We start from the raw sequence: 12,381 nt of genomic DNA on the forward strand, positions 1-12,381 counted from the left end.
ACCGTCATGTCTCCATGCGATTAGAGACTTGCCAGCACCCAGGAACTTGAAAGAACTTCAGTCTGTGTTGGGCAAAATTACATATTATGATCAGATTATACCAAACGCAGCACAGATTGCAGTGACTTTGGATTGCATTAGGCATAAAAACTTTCCTTTCATTTGGTCTTCGAAATGTGATTCTGCTTTCCACAAGGTCAAATCTGCTTTGTTGAGTGATTGCTGTTCGATTCCTTTCGATCCCTCTATAACCAGGTGTTGGCTGTCATGGCATCTTCTCAAGGCATGGGAGTGGTTTTCTTGCACCGCATTAATTCTGTCGATCGCCCGATCGCTTTTGTGTCTAAGTTTCTCAGTTCTGCCCAACAAAACTATTCTCAAATCGAGAAAGAAGCTTTAGCTATTGTATATGGAGTGACAAAGTTTCATGATTTTTTGTACGGTCACAAGTTCTATTTGGTCACCAACCATAAGCCTTTGACATCGATGTTTCACCCGTCAAAGCCAGTTCCAACCCGTACTGCACACAAGTTGCAACATTGGTCTTTGTTTTTGTCTAACTACAATTATGGCCCAGCATGGCAATGCCGATGCTCTGTCTCATCTGACTATCGGTCCTGACTAAGTGTTTGATTCTTCCGAATTGTCATGCATGTTTGTTGATTCGCAAGATAAGGAATTAGCTGATGGTTTTAAAGTGGTGTTTTGTCGTATTGCTTCCACAACAGCTGCTGATGCTTCTTTGCAGATTCTTTTGCAATATATTCGTATTCAATGGCCTTTGTCTGCTACACAGATTTGTGATCCCCTTGTTTGACACTCCTTTGCGCAACATCACAAATTGTCTGTACACCATGGTGTTATTTTCTTACGAATTGACAATGATCAGTCTCATGTGGTTGTACATTGCTCATTGCAGTCAGAAATCCTCTGATTACTGCATGCTGGTCATTGGGGTATAGTGTGGACGAAGCAATTAGCGCGTCGTTACTGCACTTGGATGGCACTGATAGACAAATTGAGAATTTGCTTGCTAATTGTCTGTCTTGTGTGGAGCACCAATCTGCTCCACACCAGCGCTTCTTTGCGTGGCCGACTCCTACTGCGCCTTGGCAGCGCATTCATATTGATTTTGCAGGTCCTTTCTGGGACACCTGCTGGTTGATAGTTATTGATGCAAACAGCAACTTTCCTTTTGTTGTGCTTCTGTCTTCTACTACATCTACCAGTACTATAAGGGCTTTGTCATCTATTTTTTGCATTGACAGCCTTTCTGAAGTTATTGTCTCCGACAATGACACTGAATTTGTATCCTCCAAGTTTGAAGTGTTCTGTGCTGTAATGGCATTCGCCATCTCATCTCAGCCCCGTTCCACCCCCACTCAAATGGCGAGCATGCGCTAGGGACTTTTCTTGCTTCCTATCGCTCTCAGCTGTGCAGCACCTGTTCCCCAATTGAACTGCTACATGGCCACGCCCATTGGTCACTCTTGCAGCTATTGCACTGGCTGCTGTGCTCTCCCACTGCTTCACCTCGTTCTGGCTTGGTGCACCATGCTTTGGTGTTCTATTGTGTTTTCTCTGGTAGGCATCACTGGGAGCAGGGGTGCATTCTTTGCCAGCTCGGCTGTACCTTATTTTTAATTTCTGGTCCCTCCAGCACTGTCAAGAGACACTGGAATCAGATCCATTTGTGCCGCACTCAGTTTTCTGCCACTGGTTCTTTTCCGGCAGAATTGGGGGCCTCGCAGATTTTGCCGCCTCAGTTCATGGCTCCACCAACAGCGCCTCCACCACGGGTGCTCCTGCAACCGCCACCAGTCCAGTCTCCTGCTCTGGGCGGGTGCCTCCTGCCACCACCACAGCCCCACCCACGGCTGCCGCTGCTGCTGTGTTCCTCCGCGATGCCAGAACTGATGGACGCTAAGGCTGACATCATGCTGCCGCCGCTGCCGCTGGCGTCCATGGAGGTTGTTCCTCCGCCTCCTCATCCGAGCAGACCCGGTGGAGGTGCGTGTCCTGGGCAGGTTTTCAACGGGGAATTTTCCTTACCCCCTCACGAGCAATTGGGGGGTGGCAGTTCCGCTGTTCTCCCCTTCAGTTGCCCCAGCCCTGGGTCCTTCCACCCACCGTCAGAAGCCCTACTCAATGACGGTGCACCATTTCAGGGGGGAGGGATGTGGTATCGATAGTTCTGATGCCACAGTTTAGGTTGGCACTGCGAGAGCGGAAGATCTTCACTGACCAAAGCACCCTCTAGCCAACGCTGTGCAGCTCTATGAGTGCCACTCCACTTTCGCCCAGTTCATGAAGACCAGACAGCCGAGAACCATCACTTTAGCTTAGCTTGCTATTGAGCCTTTCTTATCTGGACTTTGGCTGCACATCTGTGTGCTCATCTGTATAAAGTTACATATACATTTATATATATTCATGCACCAGTCAAAACCTCTTTTACTTAACTTACAGTACCGATGTGCTTTACCTCACCTGCTCCAACTCACTTCCTTTCATTCGGCCTCTTTGTCAGTTTTCAGGAACGGACCCATGTGCTGCCTTCCAGGTGGGATACAAGAAATAGTATGGTGGGGATGGTGGATCGGAAGTGCTGCAGGTTGGGCGGCGGGCAGGGGAAAGGTGGGGAGGGGGGTCGGGGAAGTAGTGGAAAAGGAGGCACATAGAGAGAAATAAATTAAAAAAATTAAATAAATTTAAAAAAAATACCACGTGTGGTGGTTGAATGATGGCTGTGTAGTGCTGGAATGGGAGCAGAGAAGGGGCTGGATGGGTGAGGACAGCAACTAACGAAGGTTGAGGCACAACTCAGAAAAGCTGGTGTTGGTGGGAAGGATCAATATGGCACAGGCTGTGAAGCAGTCACTGAAATGAAGGATACCATAATTGGCAGCAAGTTCAGCAACAGGGAGGTCCACCTGTTTCTGGGCCACAGTCTGCTGGTGGCCATTACAGACAGCGGACAGACAGCTTGTTGGTTGTCGTGCCTACATAGAATCCAGCAAAGTGGTTGCTGCTTAGCTTGTACACCACATGACTGGTTTCACAGGTAGCCCTGCCTTTGATGGGATAGGTGATGTTAGTGACTTGACTGGAGTAGGTGGTGGTGGGAAGATGTATGGGACACGTCTTGCATCTGGGTCCATTAGAGGGGTATGAGCCATGAGGTAAGGGATTTGGAGCACCAACCTCCGTTAGTCGCTGTCCTCACCCATCCAGCCCCTTCCCTGCTCCCATTCCAGCACTATGCAGCCATCATTCCACCACCACACCCAGTCTGTTTTGCTATTTTTTATTTATTTTATTTATTTATTTCTATTTCTCCCTATGTGTCTCTGTTTCCACTACTTCCCTCCCCACCTCTGCACCTCTCTCCTGCCCGCCGCTCAACCTGCAGCACTTCACTGTCTGCCATCCCCATCATACTATCCCTCTCCCTCCCCACCCCAGCCTCCTCCTTTCCCCCACACAGTCACCACTCTCATTATGCACTGGTGCTGCTGCTCACAGTGTGTTTTCAGTTGCATGAGACTACTGTCGTGTGTGTGAGTTGTGTTTGCGTGAGTGTGTATGTGCACATAAATCTGTCTATTAGTGACAAAAGCCATTGGCTGAAAGTATGAAAATCTCTTTGTTGTGCCTATCTGCGACTCAGCATCTCCACTATATGGTGCGTAGCAACTTTCCTTCTCATAATATTGTTACATTTCATCCTGGATTTTCCATTGTTTAATATTGTTTGTATTTGATATAAGAGGGTACATCCTGATGCTTTGGTGATGAAGTACTGGAAATAGGATACATGCAACAGATTTACTGCCTTATTATAATTCACAAATGACCTGAAGAAATGCACTGTTCTACAACAGCAGATTTGCTGACTTAAAACAGGCAGGTATGCTGATGGCACTCCAGAATACGTTCATAAATGGTGCATGCTGTGTACCCTGTATAAGACTTCCCACATTCATACTGGACACTGTAAAGTTCTGCCTCGTGTAGAGCTAATTCACATTTTATCAATCCGAAAGGCAACAAAGTTTTAACTGGATGATGAAGGATCACTTCAGCCTGGTGTTTCCTCAGTACTCTGCATATTCTAGTGGATTGTGAGGCAAGTAAGCTGTCATCTCGAATGCTGATTCTCTACTTTGTTCTGCATCTGCAGCACCCTCTGTAGGTGATATTATGTATATCCATTTTCACAACTACAATTTGGAGATTTTTATAATTTTGTCCTCAGGAACCCTGCATCTGAGATGGTACATCTTCAGGGGGGTCAACTAATTGAAAATACTAATTATCTGTGCCAAGCTGTGGCAATTTGTACTCTATGGAATGCATACTATTCGGAAGTTTCTTATTTGTGACAATGCTTAGTGTTAACTAAAATCTGCTTTATTATTTTGTGCTCCTTTCATCATTACTGTTATCCTTCATTCTTTTTGCTACCAAAAATTGTCAGTTGGCTTAAATAGAGATCTAGGATATTAGACAGAAAAAGAAATTATTGGACTGTACAACTGAAAACATGGTCTTAACTGAGCGTAGTAATAAAAGTAAATAACACTAGTAAAAGTTATGAGAACATATAATTTGTGAAGATATTAAATAGCATACATTACCTATGGTTTTCATTCCTGGACAGTTTATACCATGTAAACCATATTGCGCATATGCACACATTAGGAATGTTATCCCAAACAATTGGAGGACCACTGATGCATAAAATAGTTTGTACGTAGAATGGTACAATTTTCGGGATTTCAGTCGCACTGTAAACAAATGAGAAGAAATGTGAGTAAGCTCTGCCCACATCAATTAAACCATCTACTCATTCTATAAATAATTATTACATTATCATATGAATTAATTCTAGATTGTGCATTTTATTTTTACATCTTATATCAGTCTGCCGACGACAGTTGACAGTACTAATATATTCCAAAAAGTCACACGCATAAACGGAATTTTTTGGGGGTCATTACTGGAGTGCTATTGATTACAGAGATAAGGAATCAATAGTTTTGGATAGCCCTTTCCCTAGTGACCTTTTATATAGCTATCAGAAGAACAGGTATCCTGTAGCAACCCTACAGCACCTGGTCATAATTTAAACATTACACACTTCTTCCAGCCGAGGCAAATTGAGTAAACTGGCTGGTTCTTTTGCACTAATTATGGTCTAGAATGGACCTTAGGAAGCTTATAAAAGCATTATTTGTTCATGGAAAGTTCCTGAAAAAAGCCCAAAAAACCATGATTTTTGAATACAGAATGTAATTCTTAAGATGATGTTCTCCAGTAACATAAGTTTTTTACAGCAATATATATTACAGAGATCCACATGTTCAAAATTACTGCACTCATGCAGAAAACCACAAAATCCAGTTTTTAGCCATTTTTGCACCACGAGCTGCAATTATCTAAGCAACTCACCACAGCAATTGGATGAAATTTTAATTATATGGTTTTTAAAAGTTCAGTTAGAAAAACCATTTTCACATTTCTGAAAATAAGTATTCACTATCAAGATAAACCTGATTTTTGAGTACCAAACGTCCAATTGGGGGTATGACCATTCCTATAATTTCCATTCATGGCAAACCATTGACATTTTTACCATTTGTTTTGAAAATGACGTTCTCATGGAATCTTGAAATTTTTTCACTGTCACTATCTATAGCCGAGATCCAGAGGTTCAATTTCTTCACCAATAAAACTTTAAACTGAGGTGAAACAAGTCTTGGGACAGTGATATCTGCATACACAGATAGCAGTAGTATCACATACACAAGGTATAAAAGGGCAGTGCACTGCCTGCAAGATGTGTATTGACAGACTTTGAATGTGGAATGGTAGCTGGAGGTAGGCACATGCAACACTCCATTACAGAAATCATTAAGTATTTCAATACTCCAGGATCCACAGTGTCAAGAGTGTTCCAAGAATACCAAATTTCACACATTACCTCTTACCATAGACAATGCAGTGGCCAATGGCCTTCACTTAATAGCTGAGAACAGCTGCATTTGAGTAGAGTTGTCAGGGGCTACAGACAAGCAACTACATGAAATAACTGCAGAAAACTATGTGGGATGTATAATGAATGTATCTGTTAGGATAGTGTTGTGAAATTTGGTGTTAATGGGCAATGGCAGCAGACGACCAATGTGAGTGCCTTTGCTAACAGCACAACATTGCCTGAAGTGTCTCTCTTGGGCTTGAGACCATATCGATTGGACCCTAGACAACTAGAAAATCATGGCCTGGTCAGATGAGTCCCTATTTTAGTTGGGAAGAGCTGATGGTATTGTTCAAGTGTGGTACAGGCCCCATGAAGCCATGGACCCAACTTGTCAAGAAAGCACTATGGAAGCTGGTGGTGGGTCCATAATGGTATTGGCTGTGTTTACCTGGGATGGACTGGTTCCTCTGGTCCATCTGAGGTAATCATTGAGTGGAAATGGCTATGTTCAGCTTGTTGGAGACAGTTTGCAGCCATTCATGGGCTTCAAGTTCCAAAACAATGATGGAATATTTATGAATGACAATGCATCATGTCACCAGGTTACAACTATTTTTGACTGAAACTTCCTGGCAGATTAAAACTGTGTGCCGGACTGAGACTCGAATCGGGACGTTTGCCTTTCGTGGGCAAGTGCTCTACCACTGAGCTACCCAAGCATGACTCACACCCCATCCTCACAGCTTTGCTTCTGCCAGTACCTCGTCTCCTACTTTCCAAACTTCACAGAAGCCCTCCTGTAAACCTTACAGAACTAGCACGACATGGCTTAGCCACAGCCTCCAGGCTGGTTTTGCAAGGTTCACAGGAGAGCTTCTGTGAAATTTGGAAAGTAGGAGATGAGGTACTGGTGGAAGTAAAGCTGTGAGGACAGGGCATGAGTCATGCTCGAGTAGCTCAGTGGTAGAGCACTTGCCCGCGAAAGGCAAAGGTCCCGAGTTCGAGTCTCAGTCCGGCACACAGTTTTAATCTGCCAGGAAGTTTCATATCAGCGCACACTCTGCTGCAGAGTGAAAATCTCATTCTATTTGTGACTGGTTTGAAGAACATTCTGGACAATTTGAGTAAATGATTTGGCCACACAGATTGGCAGACATGAATCCCAATGAACATTTATGATCCGTAATCAAGAGGTCACATGCACAAAATTCTGTACCAGCAATACTTCTGTTATTATGGATGGCTACAGAGCCAGCACAGTTCAGTATTTCTGCAGTATTTCTTCCAACAACTTGTTTAGGCCAAGCCTCATCAAGTTGCTGCCCTGCAAAAGGCAAAAGGAAGTCTGACACAATATTAGGAGGTATCCCATGACTTCACACAATCCCATGACTTCACACAATTAATTTAAAGTATATAAATGGGTTGAAGTATACAAATAAACTTTCAAAACTTTAATGACCCATATAATCAATCCTATATAAACAGCACACACTGATGTAGCAGTAAAAAGAAGGGAAACAATTGAAAAATGCTCCTGTCATGGAACAGTAAACATGAATATGTTCCTCTTTAGAAGAATGTGACAGAAAAGTGGGGAATCAGTTGCTTCAACCCTCATTCCATTCCTCACTAAAAATTTTGGCTTATGAACAGATTTGCACTTTGTAGTGTTGAAGGAGAGTGGGAATATATTCCTCTCTAAAAGAATGTGTCAGAAAAAATGGGGCACCAGCTGCCTCAATCCTCATTCCACTACTTAACAATAATTTTGGCATTTGAACACATTTGCACTTTTTTGCATTGAAAGAGAGTTGCATAGAGACACTGATAGTGGGAGAGGGAGGAGACAGTGCCAGTGGAACAAAAAAGAAGAGACAGAAGACAGAGATGGTAGGAGAGAGAAAGTGGCAGTGAAAGAGAAAGAGAGATGGGTGAAAAAAGTAGTGGGAACTGAAGACAGCTGAGATATTGATGGTCGGTGAGAGACAATGGCAGTAAAAGAGAAAGAGCGGTGGGTGAAGATAGAAGCAGTGGTAGTGGAAACAAAAGTCTGCAGGGACAGAGGAAGTGCAAAAGAGAGGTGAGTGGAAATTGTACACTGGCTTGTGGCATTTGGACTGCAGTAGCCACCGGAAAGATCACGGGAGGCGCACATCGGCACGGCGTGTCACGGACGGTAGTTGCCGCAAGTAGAGTCCCATCCACCAGAGGGCACACGAGAATTCGGACGTGACCTCTGCCAGCGTAACAACAACAACAACAACTCAGGCAGCACGGGCCGTGCCCAGTCAGTTAACATCGGGCATGCCTAGGACACAGTCCCGGTCTACGCTAAGTGAAGTGCAACGTAAACGTGAACAGTGTTACTACACAATTGGCAACGAGTAGGGTCGTTCTTTCGCGTGTTGCGTCATTGTTCTGGTTTCGCAGCTTCTCCACGGCATGGAGGATTTAGTGCGGGTTTTGGTTGAGCAGCAGATGGAGCTCATGGCCACCCTGAAACAAGTGCTTCTGGCGTTGCTCTCCACGCCGTCTGCTCCAGCGCCGTTCCCTCCTCCCTTTCCCCCGTATGGCGAGACGGCGGAGGATGGAGACGCATATGAAGATCGCCTTTGGCAGCATTTCCAGGCGTTTCATGTTGCCAATGCGGAGGTATGTCGTGCTCTCTTCTTGTCTTGGATATCTCCCTCACTGTATCAAGTTTTGCGGCAGCTAGCGCCGTTGCAGGAACCCTCGTCCTTGTCTTTTGACGCATTGTGTTCATTGCTGTCTTCATATTATCGCCACCGCATGCATGTTGTGGCGGCTAGGGTCGAGTTCTATCAATGCAAGAAACAGCCCCATCAGTCTTACCGGGCGTGGGCCGCTACCCTGCACGGTCTTAGTCGCAAGTCTCATTTTGTCACAGAGCAGTCGCGAGAGTCGTATGCCCACGTTATGGTACGTGACGTCATTGTTCGTTCGGCCCCTGATAGGGAGGTCCGGCAATGGGCCCTGCAGTTAGAAGATCCTTCCCTCGAGGAAGTCCTGTCCAATGCTCAATCGTATGAAGTCTCTCACGCCGCAGGTCAACAGCTGGAATCGTGGTGCAACGTCGCGGCGGTTCAGGCCGACGCGTCCGCGTCCACTGTGTCCGGGGTGGACGATGTGCGAGCGGTACAATCCGGCCGTTACGGCCGCTCCCGCACAGCACATAAACAGAATTCCGGCCGTCGGCCCCCATTGCTGTCCTGTGCGTCGTGCTATATACATCATGGTCGGTCAGAGTGCCCCCAGCGTTGGGCCGTTTTGTCGCAAATGTAATAAAAAAGGTCACATTGCTAAAGTTTGCCGCTCAGCCTCACAAGAATCGAAGGAAGCAGGTACGGAGGACATGGACGTTGACATTCAGGAAGTTTCATCAGGCCAGGCTCCTGACGCATCAGCACACAAACTCTTTATCGAGGTGTCGGTTCTGTCGTGCCGGTTACAACTGCAAGTAGATACGGGCGCAGTAGTTTCGTTGTTGAATGCACAAACTTATTCCAACCTTGGATCGCCCCCATTGGCGCCAGTTTACCGGTGTCTACGCGGTTATGGTAAACAGTTCATTCCCCTACTGGGTCAATTCACTACCGACGTGACTTACAAATCAGTCACTCAGCCTATTACTTTTATTGTTGTCAGTGATGCGAGCTCCGCTAACCTTTTTGGCCCGGATGCCTTTCAAGCTTTCGGTTTTTCTATCGCTGACACCATACAGTTGGTCTCCAAAGACGTTCCCTATCAATCATTGGAATCTTTGATCTCAGACTTTCCCGATATCTTTGAGGAGGGCCTGGGGCGTGTTTCAGATTTTGAAGCTCACTTAACGTTGAAGGCGTCGGCTCGCCCGCGTTTTCTACGCACGAGGCAGATCCCCTTGGCTCTTTGCCCTCAGGTAAAGGAAGAGCTAGACCGGCTGACAGCCCTAGGGGTCATTCTTCCCATTTCTTCTAGTGAGTGGGCTTCGCCCCTCGTTATTGTAAGGAAGCCCTCGGGAAAATTACGTCTTTGTGGCGATTCCAAGGCCACCATTAATTCCCAGTTGGTGGTGGACACCTATCCTTTGCCTCGTGCTGATGAATTGTTCTCCGCCGTGGCGGGAGGCCAATATTTTTCGAAAATTGATCTTTCAGAGGCTTATCATCAGATACCACTTGATGAGGACTCCAAACGGCTTTTGGTCGTCAACACCCCGTTTGGCCTTTACCAATACCAGCGGTTGGCCTTCAGAATATCCAGTGCCCTGGCGATATTCCAGCGTTATCTTGAGCACGTCACGTCGACAATCCCTCATTGTATTAATTACCTGGATGACATAATTGTCACAGGCCCCAGCACAAAGGAACACTTGCACCTCCTTCGCACCCTCTTTCTCAAATTCAGGTCTGTGGGCTTGCGTTGCAACCTGCATAAGTCAAACTTCTTCCAATCGTCCATTGAGTATGTGGGCTACACCATCTCTCGGCATGGCATCCAGCCACTAGGAAGTTTGGTCCAAGGTATCGTCGACCTTCCTCGGCCCACTTCGCTGAAAGAGTTACAAGCTCTTTTAGGTAAGATAGCCTATTACCACCAGTTCATTCCCAGGGCTTCCACCGTAGCCCACCCCCTGTACTGCCTTCTGCGCAAGGGTGTTCCTTTTGATTGGTCGCCTGCATGCGAGCGAGCGTTCACCTCGTTGAAGGGCCTCCTCACGTCAGCGCCTTGTTTGGCTACTTTTGACCCCCATAAGCTGTTGGTCCTGGCTACCGATGCTTCACAGTATGGGGTGGGGGCGGTCCTGGCCCATCGCAATGCAGATGGTTCCGAGCAACCACTGGCGTTTGCGTCTAAAACTCTTAGGCCCGCGCAGGCCCATTACTCCCAGGTGGAAAAAGAGGCTTTGGCCATTGTCTACGCTGTTACCAAGTTTCACCCTTTCTTGTATGGCACGAAGTTTCAGTTAATCATTGACCATAAGCCGTTAATATCGTTATTTGGCCCCGCCTCTCAGATTCCGGATAGGGCGGCCCACAGACTACAGCGCTGGGCCTTGTTCCTCTCTAAGTACCATTATGACATTCATTTTCACCCTACCGGGCAGCATGCAAATGCCGACGCTCTTTCCCGTCTTCCGGTCAGCCCGGATCCTACGTTTGATCGAGAGGAGATTATGTGTTTTCAATTGGATGTGGTGTCCCGCCAAGCGGATGATGGCTTCCCGATCACTAGTTCTTGAGTCGCCAAGGAAACGGCAGCTGACCCGGTTATCCGACAAGTAGTTTGCCTCATTCAGCAGGGGTGGTCATCCCACCCTTCAGGCCGGACCTAGGACCCTCTTCGTAATTATTTTATTCTACAAGACTGCCTCTCGGTCTTGGACGGAGTTCTCCTTCTGGCTACCGATGATACAGCTCCTCGCATGGTTGTTCCTGCAAGTTTACGAAGGAAGGTCCTCACGTTATTACATGCGGGGCACTAGGGTGTTTCCCATACTAAAACCTTGGCTTGCAGACGTGTGTACTGGCCCGGTATTGACAGAGAAATTCTGCACTTGGTGGCCGCCTGTTCCCAGTGTGCCAGCCAACAGGCATCTCCCAGGGCAGCATTCTCTTCATGGCCACCGGCAACCCACGCATGGGAATGTGTTCACATCGATTTTGCGGGCCCGTTTCTCAATAGCTTCTGGCTCATTGTCATTGATGCTTATTCCCAATTCCCATATGTGGTTCGCTGCTCCTCAACCACTTCAGAAGTTGCAATCCAGGCACTAGCAAAAATCTTTTCTGTGGAAGGTCTGCCAATCACCCTGGTCTCAGACAATGGACCACAGTTTATTTCGCAGGCCTTCCAGGATTTTTGTAGGCGCTTTGGTATTCGGCACGTTTGCTGTCCCCCCTTCCATCCACAATCGAATGGGGAAGCCGAGCGCATGGTGCGCACATTTAAGACGCAGATGAAAAAGTATGTGCACGAATTTCCTGCAGAGGAGGCATTGACATTTTTCCTGACGGCATACCGGACCACACCAATGGGAGACCGCAGCCCTGCAGAGCTCCTCCATGGGCGCCAACATAGGACTCTGCTGCACCTCCTCCAGCCTGGTCCTTGCCAGTCTCCGCAAAACGGAGTACCTGGCTTTCCACTGGTTATGTCAGTCTGGGCACGTGGGTTTGGTCGCAGTCCATGTTGGATACCAGCGGTGGTCCTGCGCTGAAATGGCCGCAGGCTCTATACCTTGCAAGCAGGGGACCGAGTGGTACGTCGTCACCAAAATCAGCTACGTCCACGTTTGGGCACCCTCCCTCCGACCTCTCGGACACCGGCTTCCCCATTGCCGGCACCCGTGTTGGTTTCCCAGGGGACGTTACCGCCTCTCCCCGCTGTGACCC

At 46.9% G+C, this 12,381-nt stretch overlaps 1 protein-coding gene across 2 annotated transcripts in view; it reads right to left on the reverse strand.

Moving 5' to 3' along the window:
- The window catches only part of LOC124711878 (transmembrane protein 145-like), a 113,358-nt gene that overhangs the window by 51,644 nt on the left and 49,333 nt on the right, over nt 1-12,381 (reverse strand). For both annotated transcript variants that reach the window (XM_047242118.1, XM_047242117.1), the window contains exon 7: nt 4,641-4,790. In XM_047242118.1, coding sequence (XP_047098074.1) covers nt 4,641-4,790 — 150 coding nt within the window. The remainder of the gene's footprint in view (nt 1-4,640; nt 4,791-12,381) is intronic.

This window comes from Schistocerca piceifrons, chromosome 8, assembly GCF_021461385.2.
Source record: "Schistocerca piceifrons isolate TAMUIC-IGC-003096 chromosome 8, iqSchPice1.1, whole genome shotgun sequence".
NCBI classification, from domain to species: domain Eukaryota; kingdom Metazoa; phylum Arthropoda; class Insecta; order Orthoptera; family Acrididae; genus Schistocerca; species Schistocerca piceifrons.